Source organism: Calidris pugnax, unplaced genomic scaffold (genome assembly GCF_001431845.1).
Source record: "Calidris pugnax isolate Ruff unplaced genomic scaffold, ASM143184v1 scaffold425, whole genome shotgun sequence".
Classification (NCBI taxonomy): Eukaryota; Metazoa; Chordata; class Aves; order Charadriiformes; family Scolopacidae; genus Calidris; species Calidris pugnax.
Genome location: NW_015091137.1, coordinates 630,042 through 645,258, shown reverse-complemented (window position 1 = coordinate 645,258; position 15,217 = coordinate 630,042). Strand labels below are relative to the sequence as shown.

The following is a 15,217-nucleotide window of genomic DNA, read 5'->3' as shown; positions in this document are numbered from 1 at the left end:
AGCTGGGCCCCGGTGTGCGGCGGGGGGGGCTCTCGGTTGGGGGCCGCGGGCTCGGAGCGGCGCAGCGGGTGCCCTGCGGCGTGGCACGTCGCTGTGCGGGCGGGGCTGGGCGTTCCCAGGGCGGGGGGGGCCTCGCACCCGCGGGGCACGGAGCCGGGACGGGGCAGCGGCCACGCTGGGCTCGGTATTGGCGCCGGGGGGCTGCCGGACCGACCGCCCGAGGTCGAGCGGCACCTGGAGGGGCGGTCCCCGGGCTCCGGCGGACGGTCCGCTGGCCCCTCGGCGCGACGGGCTGGTGTTCGTTCCGGGGAGTAACGGATCTCTGGGCTTTAAAACCTTAAAGATATTCACATGATGCTTAAGTTGTTAATCCTCTAATGAGGAAGCAGTGCCTGCTCTTGGGCTCTGGCCATTGCTGGAGTGGAAGCTGGATGCGGGGCTGGGAATGGCCATAGCCTGTACTTAAAAGCACAAACCAGGTGGGACTTGCCATATGTGGTTGCTTTAACTTTTAATTTTCTCACTTATTGGGGTAGCAATCGAGAAGCCTGGCCCCTTGGTGTGTTCTTAGCCGCGGGTGATTGGGCTGCCCGGGCAAACACGGTGGGTTTTGGCCCGGAGGACTCTGCAGTCCCTGATTCAGCCCTGGTGCGGGAGGTGCTGGTGGTAAAGGCCTGGGTTTACCAAGAGCAGTCGATTCCTGTTTCTGGCTGTTTAGCATATCAGATGCTAAAAAAGTGTAGCCTGTTTGTGGTGCCAGACTTTACTTCAGTGCAGTAGAGCCAAACCCAAAAACTGAAGGAAAAGAGAGGAAGGATTCTGAAAAATCCAGAGAAAGGGACAGAACTGTCTGCTCCAGTGTTTCCTTGCAGCAGAACTGTATTTTCATACTGCGGAGCAGGAGGGCTGGGGAGAGCTGCCTGCTGAACTTCACACTTCAGGTGGAATGTGAGTGTCTCAGTCTAAGCTGAAGGTGTTGGCTGCTGCCCGCTCCTCTGCCACGCTGAGCAGGCCCCTGGCCACGGGGTTCATTGGCAGGAGATGTGGAGAAGGCTGTTTCTGCTCTCAGCCTGAGAACCCTCAGGAGGAAGAGCTGCTCCCCAGGCCCCTCGTTTGTGTAACATGCGTGTCCTGCCTGGCTGCGGGGCACTGGGGCTCGGTGTGTAACGGGACTGATTCCTAGAGCAGGGTGGGGAGCTGGAGGGGTTTTACCTCTCACCAGTGTTTAGATTTGTTTTATGGAGCAGCCTCCATGAGAGGTGGTCCTTCCGAACTGCGGTGTCCCAGCTTTGGTGGCTCCCCACACAGACCAAGGGGCTGAAGGGTGGGTTGGGGTGTGTTTGGGCTCCGTGCCCTCGTGAGGGGGTGTCCTGACTGAAAGCCTTTGACCTGGCTGTGTCATGACTGCCTGGTTACATGAAACTTAAGGGGGGAGTAGATTCTTATAGCTATTAGTGGCAATGGCAGAAAGTGTCAGCGCCTCAGATATCCCCTCGCAAGGCCAAGCAGCAAAGGTCGTGCTGGGGAGGGGGGTGTACCCCGTGGGACGGTGCGGGGTCCGGCCACCCTGGGCAGACGCTGTTTGCCCCACGGGGACTCCCCCTCCCTCTGCTCAGGGAGAGGTTGTTTTTAGTTTGAAGGTGACTCAAGAGGACAGTTATCTGGTCTCCTCTGCCTTCACCACTGTCCAGCTTGATCAGATAGCACCCTGCGCCCGCAGGGAGCGTCTGGCTCACTTCTGTGAGGAATGTCTTGTTTTTATGAGCTGGTTTTGACTTGCAGCCCGTCACCATTTGGAAACTGTTTGAGTTGCTCTGATGGATTCCAGTGGGTCGATGCCGGCTCTGCTCGTACCTCCCTGGACTCACGGGCTCTTTCCCCAGCCCTGAGTGCCCGGGGTTGTGACTGCCCGAGTCTGCTTTGTGTTGGGAGGGGATATTAATCCCATGAATGCAAATGGTACTTGCTGTTGTTACTACTTGCTGAAGCTTTTTAACCTGTCTGAACTGCACAAAGTGCCCTCTAACTCAGAGCAAATAACCTTGTAACAGCTTATTTTGTCAGTGTACAATAATCACCTTGTATCTGTAAAAAACAAACCAACCCTTGATCTTTACGATCTTTTACTAGCTCCCACTTTAAATCAGGCCGTAGTTAAATGGGACAAGCTTCTACAAGTGCTGTAGTCGGTTCTGTGACTTCAAAATTAGGTGGTTGGGAGTGTTTAATCACAGGCCTGTGGTGTAAAAAAATCCCATTTGGCACACAGGTCAGTTGCTCTAGAAGTAGAACTGGGTGTATGAGAAAGCTGCTTACTCTGGGGCTGGGTCCCAAAATGTCTTTTGGGACCCCCATCTTCTCCCCCCAGTTTAAAGTCAGTTCGGGAAGATCATTCTGGTGTCTCTGGTACAATTCTGTCACCCACAGTCACTTGGAATCCTTGAAGCCTTTGCAGGAGTGTTGTTGAATGGAGCAGGCAGCAGTGCTGGGGTGGGTGTGTGAAATGGGGGGGGGGTTTAGCCCCCGAGCTACTCACAGTTCTCAGTATCAGCCCTCTCCTGAGAGTGTCTTATCTCAGGTGGGGTCAGATCTCTCCTTCCTTGGCCAGACATGTTTATTCTTCCAGACTTGTAAAGCGTTAGTATCTAAAACTAATTTTTCCTTAGAGAAAAGTGAAATTGATTTATTTAGGCCTCTGAAACTTACCTTGCAGACTGACTTGTGTTTTTCTTATATCTGGGCAAACTTGGTTTTGTAATTTATTTCTACACTCACACACACGCAAAAAATGGTCATAGGATTTCTTACTGAAACATCCTCAGGCATTTAAAAAGAAAAAAAGAAAAATGTGTTCCCAAACACACCTCCTTTGTGCCTGTAGGTCATGGTACGTGTATGGAGGGTTGGATATAATCATTAAGTGCTTGATAACCAATTAGTGGGGTTTCCTGGAAGCAGCGTGGGGTGCCCCGCCAGCCCCTGTGAGAACATCTGGGGTACAGTCAGGCTGCAGGAAGGACGTGTCGCAAGCTCAAGTAGTTCTGCTTAAATCTGACTGAGGCTGAGTCACGTAAGTAACCTTGACCCATGGATGATGTCTTTTCCTGAAGCGCTGCTGCTCCAGCCTCCCTTCCTGCCCCTGCAGGAGCGGCTCCCCGGGGGCTCGGGCGGCTGCGGGGGGACCGACCGCTGGTCACGGTGGCTGCGCTCAGCCTGGCCGGTGGCCGAAGGATGTTTGGCAGCGCAGCTTTCCAGAGTTCCGGTGGCTCACGGATCTACCTTTGGACTGTGTTTTCGAAAACTGAACCTGCTGGCCTCTCACCGCAAGAGCAGTTTGAAAAATACGCAGTTATAGCCTGCAGCGGCCTCTCTTGCTTTTCATCTCTTTATTACTAATTTGGTTCCGCACAGTTATCTTGCCTGAGATGAAGAGTGATTTCACTGTTTGTGTGACAGCAAATGTTAGACATTTCCTCACCTGGCTTGTGACATCTTGCAGACTGCAAGGCGTTCCTCCCCGCAAAAAGCTTTTCTCTTAGTATTGTGTTTAAAAGTATCTGCTGGACACCTGGGTGAGCAGAGGGATGAAACGAGCGTGTTGAGCGTGGGGCAGGAGCAGCCCTCGCAGCGCCGTGGGGGGCCTGGCACGTGTGGCAGGGCACGGTGGCCTCTGGTCCCCACACAGTGACCGGGGGTGGCCGGGACCCAGCCAGCTCCCAGTTATGGCCAACTGATCTGGGGGGTGTGCGGAGGGGAGGAAGGGACACCTTCCCCGGGGTGAGAGGGGCGCAGTGAAGCACTTCTCTCCTGACAAAGCTGACTAAGGCCAGGCTCAGTCTGTGCTCTGGGCACTGCCCCTCAGCAGTGGGACACCCACGGGGCTGTGCTGGTGCCATGGGGCTGTGGCAGACCTGTGGAGCACAGGGGATGCTAAATTCCTGTGGGGACTTTATCCTGAATGGAAGGAGCTCGGAGATGGAGCGAGGGTTGGGAGAAGCGTCGCAGGCTCTTGGTCTGCCCGATGAGCATCACGCTGTAGCACCATGCCGTGCCTGCTGTGGGCTGCTTGTTTGGGCAGTGGCAAACACCACGGGCTGGTTTGCGTGTTCTGGTTTTGCAGCAGGGTCGCAGGAAGCTTTGTTGGCTGGAGAAGCAACAATTTGAAATAACAGCCCTGTCTGAGCCGGGCAGAGTTCAGAGAGTGAGGAGGGGAGGGAGGGAAGAGTGCACTGGTCTGAGGATTGTGTGTGGCCTCTTCTCGGTGGCTGAATTGTTTTTGCTTATAGAGGGTGAATTCTTGCTTTGCACTAACACTTTGCACTAATACCTCTTCAACTCATAGCTGGTTTTATAAAGTCACCGCTGTCTCAAAAGAGACTGACTCAGGACAGCGTGGAGTTGTACTGCGAGGCAATTGGCAATCCTATCCCTGAGATCCAGTGGTGGTTTGAGGGAAACGAGCCAAATGAGACCTATGCTCAGCTCTGGGATGGTGCACGGCAGGACCGTGTCAAAATCAACGCCACCTACAACCTGCACTCTACCAGTACCATCTACATCGCAAACCTCACAAGCGACGACTCGGGCATGTATGAGTGCCGGGCCAGCAACGACCCCGACCGCAACCACTTGTCGAAGAGCCCCAAAGTCAAGTGGATCCGTTCCCAGGCGAACGTTTTTGTCATCGAACGTGAGTGGCCACACTGAGGCCTTGGCACTTGCTCGGACACCGGTGTCTTGAGTCTCCTGCCATGTTCACCCCTGCACCCGTGTCCTGTGGCTCCCAAAAGCTCCCCTCACCCTCCCACCCCGGCTGTAGAACCAAGAGACTCCCACCCTCTGTCATCTCCCCCACCACCCGTGACTTGACCCAAAATGGCCCTGCTCAAAAAGGGTTGTGGCTTCCCATCCAAAGCGCCCCTCGGCAATCCCGTGCCTTTCCCGGAGCCAAAGACCTGGAACGTGCCGCTTATTCCCGAGTGCCTCTGAGTCCCAGTGCTGGCTTGCAGAATTGAGTCTTGATTCTGCGGTAGGCTCTGCCCTCACCACCACTGACAAACTGGCCCTTCCCTGCAGCTCGTGCAGCTCCTGCTCCTGCCGACAGCCTTGCTCTGAGCTCGCTTTCCTGCCGTAGTGATACAAGCTGTGGGGAACAAACCTGCTTTGAGTTTCCTGAGATGCAACCGTTTTTGAGGTGGCCGTGTCTGTGTGTGACACTGAGTGTGATGTAGCTGCTTGTCCTGTGGAAGTGGCAGGTTCCTCCGCTGACGGAGCTGGGGTCGAGCTCTGGAGCTAACGGGCGGCTGCTTTGAGGGGTGGAAACTGGGGCCAGTGTGAGGGGATTTAACACCCTGCTGAGGGCTTTCCAGGAATCCTGAGGTATCCAGGGTATACAGAACTCCAGCAGAACCTTCTTCCAGTGGAATTTGGGTAGGAGGAAAAGCAAAATGCCTCTCAGCCCTGGGCAAAAACTGTTCTTTCCAGGAGATTGAGGCTGGGAGGAAGGGTAGGGACCGTTGTGCCACAGGGCTGTGCCATGGCGCTGCTGATGGCAGCTGTTTCCTTGGTCTGCTCCTGCAAGTACAAACACCTGAGTCATCTTCTGCTGCATAATTTACTGCTGCTTGGCACATGGAGGCCAGCACCTTTCGGAGTCATGGTTCTGTGTTCTCCATGGAGTAAATCTATATAATCTTTTGGGCTGCATCAGCCGATGCACATATTGCTCACGTATGGGCTTGTTTGCTGCCCCTCACAGCTGCGGGGCTCGGCTGCCATCAGTTACGGTACCTGGAGGTGTCTAAAGCTGCTCAGATTCTGGGCGGTGTTGACGCGGTGAGTGCTCCAGAGGCTCATAAAAGCAGAGCCATGCTCTGCCCTTCACAGTATGACCTTTTCCATTGCTTATTGAGCACTTGGCTCTGCTGGAGCTGCAGCCATCGTAGGGACAGCAGGGACTCAAAGCCACCCAGAGCAGCCAGCGGCAATCTTGCTGGTGGTCAGCATCGGTTATCTCTAGGTGCAGTCAGCCCTGGTCGCTTGGCTTTCGAGTCTCTCCTGTGCTCGTGGTGTTAGTTTTGGTAGGAAATTGTTGGCAAAGGTAAGTGCAAGCTGTGATAGAGACAAGGAGTGGTGGGGTTTGCATTAAAGGTTCTTGGGCAGGCATGTGACCTCTGGAATACCACATGTTAACTTAACTTGAATTATTTACCAATGCAGGTCCAGACATCAAAGCTCAAGTAACCATCGATTCTGGCAATCTGGTCCTTTCCTGTAACATGACAACGCCTTCCCTTGGCATCGAGGGCCACGAATGGATGCACGGGGACAAGATACTTCGAACCGACAAGGACTCAAGTCCTTTCACCAGTCACACGTGAGTGTCAGGGGCAAGGACAGATAAGAATCTGAACACGGGGGATGGGTTTTTACCAGAGGCAGTTATTGTTTCCCGTGGGCTGAACCCAAAGTGAAGTGCGTGCAGTCTTGCTGAGAACATAGGCTTTTAAACTTCAGAACATAAGATGAGCTAAACAAAGTTTTGACAGGGCCCAAGGCTTTCTCCTTTACAGGGAAGAAGGGGCAAAAAGGAGGAGGAAGGGAAAGTTATGTGCTACAAATACCCTTCTATGAAGAGAAGCTCTGCTGGTTGGTGTGTGCGCAGGCGTTCGGCTGGGCTGTCAGGGGCTGGGGGAACGTGGCTGGGGCTGCTGCCCGGCCCGTGCCTGCACCCACACCGACCTGCTAGGGCTGTTCTCCCTGAGCTGCCAGGGACCCTGCTCCCAGGGGCCTCGTGTGAAGTGGGAGACTCCAGGGTCTGTTGCCCTTGGGGTCTATGTACCTGTCCAAAGTCCAGTCGTTCTTACTGACCAGGCTGGGGAGCTGCCTGCGAGTTACGGTTGATGCTCAGAAGCTGTTTGCAGGGTGTAGCTGAGCAGGATTGGGAATACCGGCCTTATTGTACCAGTGCAGTGAGCTTTCCTTTCCGATTACGGTCAGGCTGGGCTGGCACTGACCCAGCAGCTGTAGAGGCATCATGTCCTTTTGTATGGCGGTGCCGACGTGCCTGTCTCCCCATAGCAACAGGGAGCTGAACAAGGATTAAAGTATTTATAACCCAGCCTCCCTCGCGTGACCTCAATTCCTCAGCTGAGTGGTTTTTGGAAGTGGGAAGCGCCATGCACAGCAGAACTAACAAACAGCCCCTTGTCCCAGCACAGCCACGGGACCAAAACTTTGCCGGCTCCTTCCCTCCAGTGGGTATTACCAGCCACAGAACGAGATGTTTGTTATGGTACAGCATAATCCACTAAATCTCATTGCAGCAGCTTTACTGAAAGGAAAATGGGAGATGTCTCCCTGCACTTGGACCAATCCAGAGTAGCCCAGGCTGGTGTTTCTTTGCCATGTCTTTCAGTGGGCTTTCCTGCACGGGAAGAACAGCCTTCCCTGGAATCTGCTGTCCTCTGCTCCTTGCCTGTCTCCTTTAGGGGTGATCTGAGGGGCTGAGGACTTACATGGTGTGTGTGGCCATGCCCTGGGTTGTGCTAACTAGAGGGCTGTCCTGTTGCACTTCAGATTCTGTTGGCTTTGCTCAGTAGGGTGTGATTTATTTTTTTTTAATGAGCCTGAGGTCTGTGGAAGAGGGAAGAGCTGGAGTTGGCCACTTCTGGAGCATACATATGGCACCGCACCTGGTGATGGTGTAGTGTTGCCCTGGAGCTCCTGGTTCACTTCATCTCTACTAGCTAACAGTCTAGGTCTCAATTCTTTTCCTTTTGTGGAGGCCTTGATGGCAAGAGTACTGCAAGTACTTCAAGCCACTGTTTTTTCAGGATTCAGGACACAAGATCAGGGGGTCTCAGTGATCACTGACTGACAGAGCTGTGTCCGGGCTGGTGTCCATGAAATCCTCAGTGTGTGGGGAGTTGGGTTGCTGTAGGGACATGGTGCAGCGTCAACACTGGCACTGGAAAGGGAGAAATCGCCTGTGGAGGAGATCACTGACACTTATAGATGGCTGTTCTGTGGGTCTGGAGTTTGGGGTCTGTGGATAAGTCCGTTATGTTTAATGCTGATTTGTTGTCCTGGTTTTTGGTAGAATTGAGGGGAAGATGGAGGAGCACTCCGGCATCTATGAGTGTGTCTACAAAACAAGCCCAGAGATAAAAGGACAAGTGAATATTTCAGGTAAATTCATATCATAGAATCGTTTAGGTTGGAAAAGACCCTTGGGATCGAGTCCAACCATCAACCAGACTCTACAAGGGTTTTACTCTACCCTACTTGTTTGCTTCTGGGTCTGAGGAGGAAGACCTCGTACGGGGAAGCTGTGATCTCCTGAGCACTTTGATATCTTTCCAGCACTTGCAAAGCTGCTTCCAGCCCTTGTTAATTAGGCTGCAGGACACTAGGCACGTACTTGGACTGCCAGTGGGACAGCTGCATTTTATCAAGCAGCTGCAGTGTCTGTAGGGTCAGCTCTCAGACCCTGCATTAAATCAGCTTCTGCTGTGGTTGTGTTCACATGAGTAATGGGAGAGGGATAATACCTGGTAGACAAATCTGTTTGAGCCTTTCTTGAAGCAGCTTGATGTTCTTTCCTCTTGGAAAATGCCAAACAACAGGCACGTGAGGGGAATAGACCCACTGACGATTTCTTAAACTGAAGTCAGGCTTTATGGGTAGCTTGGATTCTGGGTAGGTAGCCTGCAGGGAGTACAAGTGGTTGCTATAATGAGGGGTCTGATTTTTCTTTCTCTCTTGCTGTAGTTGCACCCCAGGTGGTGGCCTACAAGAAGTCCGAGCATGGGAATGAGGGGGACACTGGTGTGCTGACCTGCAAGTGTTCCTCTTTCCCCCCTGTCAAGACTTGGATCTGGTACAAAAATGGTCAAGAGGTAAATGCTGTGGTTTGCTCTTTCTCCCCTCCTGCCTACCCCACTGCCCTGCAGAGAGCTGGAGGACCCGGTCCCATCAGAATTAGCTATTTCAGTGTAACCTCCTCGGTGTTTGGGCGAGGAGGATCTCTGTTGTGGTGGGACCATGCATGCTGAGTGAGCAGCTCCCCTCGCATCGGCACTGTCCTGAGAGCTGTCTGTCTGTCTCCAGCCCATCGTCAATGGTTCTGGTCGATACATCATCAAGTCCAGTGGCAACAAGACAGAGTTACGCATCCTGAAACTGAGCATTGAGGAGGACATGGGTGACTACCACTGCAACGCCACCAACGACTACGGCGTCGGTGGGGCTGTGATAAACCTGCGCGTACGCAGCCGCCTGGCAGCACTCTGGCCCTTCCTGGGTATTGTGGCAGAAGTCCTCGTTCTTGTCACCATCATCTTCATCTATGAGAAGAGGAGGAAGCCAGATGAGGTTCTTGATGGTAAGAGGGGGTTAGATATTTCTGGGGAGACCAAGAAGGGTCCAGGCCAAATCTTTTGTCTGTCAGATCGGCATTCCTTTGAGGGCTGCTTCTCAGGGTGCTTTTTGTAAAACCATGGTAGTCTCTGCCTGGCTGCTTTAGCTGTGAAGTTGCAAGTAATTGCACCATTTCTGATGGTCCTTCAGCAAGCTGTGCTTTGGAGCTGGGTGAGATAAGATTTGGTGCAGGTCAGCCTGACCCTTGGTCTCACCAGTTCCTCTGCACTTAAGTGCTTCAGATGAGTGTCTGCAGGGCTGGGGGTTTTCTTTGGCAGCTAGCACTCTGGAGAAGCTGATTTCTGAATAAATAGTACAGCTTTTCTGGTGCTGCAAAATCAGGGGACTCTGTCAGTGGCTCCATAAGACCAGGCTTAGCTTTTTCCAGGTTCAGTTCATGGATTTGTTTTGGGTCCTCAGATCCACACATCCTGATTCTCCAAGACTTCCTCAAATCCCAGTGCTATCTTTAATCTGTTCTGGAAATACCAGCTCCTCCCTTTCCTTATCAGTAAGAATCTGCATTGTGTTAGCCCTCACCCCAGCCTTATCTGATCCAGAGAACAATGAAGTGTAAATGTTTGGTGTCCTTCCTGCTGGCTGGGTCAGGCCCCTCTGCTGGGGACAGCAGGTGGGGAGGCAGTGGTGTGTGGGGAGAGTCTGGCTGGGGTATGGTGTGATATCCTTGCTGGTGTTATCTTTCCACTCTTCCCTTCTCTGCTGCTGGGTGCCACCTTTCACGGTAAGTAGAAGGTAGTTCCAGCCATGTTTCTGTGTCCGTCCTCTCACCAGCCCCCTGCAGATCTTGGGGCAGCCCCTGAACTTAGGGTGAGAGCTTCGGTGCTGTGTGAGGGAGCCCGGGCTGTGGAGGAGATGATGGGGAGCCTTCTGTTGGAAGGGGGCAGATTGCAAGGAGCTGGTGAAAGGCCCCAGGACTTGGCACGTGTTGGCAGAGCTGTTTGTAGCTGTGCTTCTCAGTGTAGCAGGAATGTGGTGTGCAGTGTGGTTATTTTGATTTGACAAGTGTGGGGAGGAAGGAGGCCGTGCTGCTGCTGAAATCCTCCTTCCTGAGGTCCCGTTTGGATGCCCCTGTACTCGCTGTTGCTCAGACCTGGGAGCCATCCGAATTGGGGTGCAGTGGGGGTGGTGGATGGTGGCAGCTCTGCCGTTTCCCCAGGCGGGTCCGTGGCTCTCTCCTCTGGTTTTCGGGGCTGGTGGTGGGAAGCCCCCCTGGTACGTGCAGGATTCACAGGGGGCAAGTCCTGAACAGACATTACAGTCAGCAAATGGTGCTTTGGAGACTGCCCGGATGCTTCCTGGTGTAATTCTGCCCCTGGGGGCTCCCAGGGCAGTCTCCGGGGCGCCCGAGGGTTAATGAGGTGCCAGCCCTGACCTCTGCTGTGGCGGGGGGGCAGGGGGGGTTATCCTGTCAGCCAGGCCTGCCCTCTGCCAGCGGGAGCAACTGCGTAACAGGAGCTTATGTCTAAGTTTGTGCCTTCTCTAAGCTTAGACAAGAAGCAGATTAAAACTTGTGGGGAGGGGGGGGGGAGTGGTGGTGTTGTGGTCAGAAGTAGCCCCTGCTCTCCAGAAACAGGAGCCTGTGGGAGAGGTGACCTTTAGGGTTCAGTCCTGTGCAGACGGTGGTGTCCAGTGTGTCCAGTAACCTGCCTGGAATGCAGGCCCCAGAGTTTTAAGAGGTAGCAGATATTACTTCATACATGCTGTTCCCTGACACTGTTCTTTCTTTCTTTCTGTGCTGTCCTGAATGTGAAGATGATGATGGAGGTTCGGCACCACTGTAAGTACCTTGTTTTATCCTATTTAGCCAGATTTGTACTGGCAGATCACATCCACGCAGGGAATCTGCTCTGAATATAAAAGCTGGCTGGTGTGGGAGTAGCACAGTGTCTCGCTGGGCGGGAGACTTTCCCCCCACAGTTCCTTTAACGTGGTCTGTTATAAACCACACACAGCCGGGGACGGCACCGTGTCTGGGTGACACTGTCCCGGTGACTGCTCTCCCCTGGCCTCATCTTCACCAGCTGTTTGGACCCCGATTGCATTAGTGGGTGGGGCTTTGTGCGGCATCTTTCCTCACTGCCCCTCTTCTCCTTCCAGGAAAAGCAATGCCACAAACCACAAGGACAAGAACGTCCGCCAGAGGAACGCGAACTAAGAGCAGGGGCCAGGTGAGTGCCGCTGCCGGGAGCAGCCGCTGTGCCAGGCTCCTCACCCCCAGCACGAGCTGCCTGTCTCCCACTGGAACCTGGGGTCTGGCCCAGCTGCAGAGTCTGCACCTGCAAAGGGTCTCTGGAAGAAGCAGGAGCTTCTGTGCGGGCAGAAGCTCTTTGGCCCAACCTTGTGCTGCAGGATGTGGGGGGACAGTGTCGTGGTGAATTCAGGCACAGACCATTAGAGGGGCTGGGACTCTGTGGGGAGCCGTGGCGTGTCCAGCTCTGCCCAGGGAAAGGAGGGAGAGTGTTGGACTCTGTGTGGGGCCCTGAGACACAGGGAGGTTGGGATGGCCCAGTAACTCCTGGGCTGGAGCAGGGGATGAGTCCCAGCCCAGACCTTCCTGCCTCAAAGAGCAGCCTTTGGCCTGGGCTCTCTGTTGACCCCTCCAGCGCAGCACAGCCCTACTGGTACAACTGGGTTATCTGACTGGCTTTTCTTTCTCTCCTGGCAGGTGATGCGAAGATGAAGAACTTGTCTGGACAATTTTGTTTTCCTTTTTTTTTTTTTTCTTTTTTTTTTTTTTCTTTTTTTTTTTTTTCTTTTTTTTTTTTTTCTTTTTTTTTTTTTTCTTTTTTTTTTTTTTCTTTTTTTTTTTTTTCTTTTTTTTTTTTTTCTTTTTTTTTTTTTTCTTTTTTTTTTTTTTCTTTTTTTTTTTTTTCTTTTTTTTTTTTTTCTTTTTTTTTTTTTTCTTTTTTTTTTTTTTCTTTTTTTTTTTTTTCTTTTTTTTTTTTTTCTTTTTTTTTTTTTTCTTTTTTTTTTTTTTCTTTTTTTTTTTTTTTTTTTGGTAAAATAGCATCATGAGATACTCTAGTGTGTCCTTGCAATTCAGTTACTTCACTTTCTAAAGAAACTTAAGTTGTAGATTTTAAAATACTTTTTTTTTTTAAGAGTTGTGGGAGGGTTTTTCTACCTGTAAATGTAAATCCCTTATTTCTGGTAGTCTAGGTCACTGGCTGTCTCTGTCCTGGGTTTCTTTGTGGTGATGCAAAGGGGGGTGGGTGGGAGTAGAGCTTATTTCTCCCTCGCCTTGGGGAAGAGCAGGGTGTGTTGGGTCAGGCTGTTGGGAGATGCCATCGCTGTTCGTGGCCACTCAGGGTCCTGTGGAGAACCTGAACCTGCAGTTCCTCGTGTGCTGCCCCATGGGATGTGGCTGCCATGGCCTGTGTCCCCAGCAGGTCTGGTGTCTGGGGTTAGGGTCAGGGAGACACTGCTCTGGTGACATCTGGAGATGACCCGAAGGCTTTAGGAGGGTGGTTCTGTCCCTTCCATCCCTCACCTGGAGCCGGCTGCGCCTTTCCCTGCCGTGGAAGCAGTGTGTCTCCTGTGGCCACTCCGGGGCCACCAGGCACATCGGCTGGTGCCGCTCGTTCTCTGGCGAGGGCCCCACCACCCGCACCCCGAGCCCTTCCCGGCGGGATCCTCCTGAGCTGGGTCTGGTTACTCTTCAGCACACAATTGTGAGCCGGAGCTGGACACGGGATAAATCACTGCTGTGGACTCATGGCCCAGGTTGTTGGTGTCTCCTGGAGTCTGCGGTGGGCAGGGGGCTGGGGGGGTTTGACAGGGGGTTCTTGTGCTCGAGCCGTGGTGGTGTCCGTGTGACAGGAGCCCGAGAGCGGACACACGCTCAGTGGAGTCTAACGCCTGTGTCGCTGGGTAGCGTGAACTCTGTTAACACACTTCACAAATAAAGATGATTCCTCTCTCTTTTTTTTTTTTTCTTTTCCCCACCTTTGTTGGACTCTGGTCTCTCCTGCTGCTGCCCCCCGGGGTTCCTGACCTGCTGACTCACTCCTGGCTGCAGGACACGGCGCTGTGTCTCCTCTCTCAGCCCGCTGCCAGCTCCGCCTGGGCTCTAATCACCCAGGATTTGCATCGGGAGCTGTTCCAGGCTGCGAAGGGGCACGAGCGGCTGCTCCCGGCTCTGCAGAGCCCGGGGAGGGTGGGCACTGTGGGACACTTGTCTGTTTGAGGGAGGTGTCACCTTGTCCTGCTGCACAGTTCCACGGGGTCTCAGCTCAGCCCCAGCCTTGGGGAGCCCCTGCAGGACTCACTCTTTGTCTGTCTCAGGCTTCTCTATGTGGTTATTTTTCTCTCTCCCTGCTCTTCCTTGTTGGGGGGAGCCCTTTGCTGCCTTTGTGCCCAGCTGGGTCCCTGGGGACAGGATGGAGGATGTGGTGGGGGGTCCTTTTCCTGCTGCCACCCCCGAGGCCAGTGGCTTCTGAGCCCCTTAGAGGGAGCCGGGGCTGGAGGAGCTGCCCTGGGGCAGCCTCGCCCTGTGGCCAAACACTTCTCCCTGCCTGGGAAGTGGTAATTAGGGAGTGTGGCTCTGATTGCAGGGCTGTGCCCACGGAGCCACTGGCTGCTGTGTGGTGGCCAGCAGGTCTGGCAGCGGGGCCAGCAGCCTGGAGCTGTGGTGGCCCCGTCCCTCTTGACAGCATTTCTGCTGCCTTGGCGTGTCTCTGGCCGCGGGGCCGGCCGGGCAGCGTGGCTCCACGGCACGTAAGTGGGTTATGCAAGGCTTTCACAGCGGCCTCGTGCTGCCGGGTGCCATCCTGGGGAAAAATCAACGCGTGGCTTAATTTCCTTGATGAGGATTATGGGTCCTGCCTGACCCGGCTCTCGGGCTGCAGCACAAAGCGCTGCTTGTGCTTTTTGTGTGTCGGGGGGAAACAGCCCCGGATGGAGCATCGACGTGCTGCTCCCCGCTGGGCCGCTCGCCCCTGGACAGCCCCCACGCGCTGCCCGGACCCCCACGCGCTGCCCGGACCCCCACGCGCCGAGCTCTGCACGGGGACGCACGAACAGGCCTCTGCCGTGGTGCCTGCTCCCGCCGGGGACAGGGTGGGGGCTCCAGGCACCACCGTCCGCAGGGACCCCCCTCGCCCTCTGCCTCCCCATGCCTCGGAGACAGCCCCGAGCTGCCGCCTCCCTCCGGCCTCGCTGGTTCTCCCGTGTCTCGGCCTCCTGCCCGGGTTCAGCTGCGGGGTCGGTTCACGGGGGGCTCCTCCGGGCTGGGGGGCCTGCGCTGCGCTGGGGGGCGATTTGTGCGGGACGAGCCCGCTGTGCCCCGGAGCGCGGCTTTTGGGGTGTCCCGCGGGGGGGTGCGCTGCCCGGTCCCCCCCCCGGGCACGGCGCGGGGCCGCCGCGGGAGCTGGACACGCACCGTCTGGCTGCGCCTCCGACCGCGGGCAGCAGATGGCGCCACCCGCCCCGGGCACACCGCCCGGGACACCGGGACACCGGGACCGCCGGGGTTGCGGAGCCGTGTCCCCGCCGCCGGGGCGGCTCCGCTCCCGCGTCCGCCCCTTCGAGGGTGCTCGGGGCTCACCGGCCTCCCCCACCCCGGTGTCCCCCGGCGCCCCGCAGCCCGGGGAAGAGCACGATCCTGGGGGGCAGGAGGAGGCGGTGGTCCCCCGACCCGTTCGGGGACCCGGAGCATCGGCCCCGGCTGCCCCTGGCGGCGGAGCGGACGGACCCCTCGGGGCAGGGACGCGAACGGGCTTTTCACGGGGCAGCGCCCGAAGCGCTCCCTCCCCGGCGGGGCGGACGGGCCGGCGGG

The 15,217-nt window shown here is 55.1% G+C and overlaps 1 protein-coding gene across 1 annotated transcript; it reads left to right on the top strand.

Moving 5' to 3' along the window:
- The first annotated feature begins 4,531 nt into the window (after positions 1-4,531).
- Positions 4,532-11,222, top strand: BSG (basigin (Ok blood group)). Its single transcript, XM_014958650.1, has 6 exons — positions 4,532-4,690; positions 6,220-6,376; positions 8,102-8,190; positions 8,773-8,900; positions 9,112-9,385; positions 11,194-11,222. The coding sequence occupies exons 1-6, from the start codon at positions 4,588-4,590 to the stop codon at positions 11,220-11,222; spliced, it is 780 nt and encodes a 259-aa protein (XP_014814136.1). The 5' UTR covers positions 4,532-4,587.
- The last annotated feature ends 3,995 nt before the right edge of the window (positions 11,223-15,217 follow it).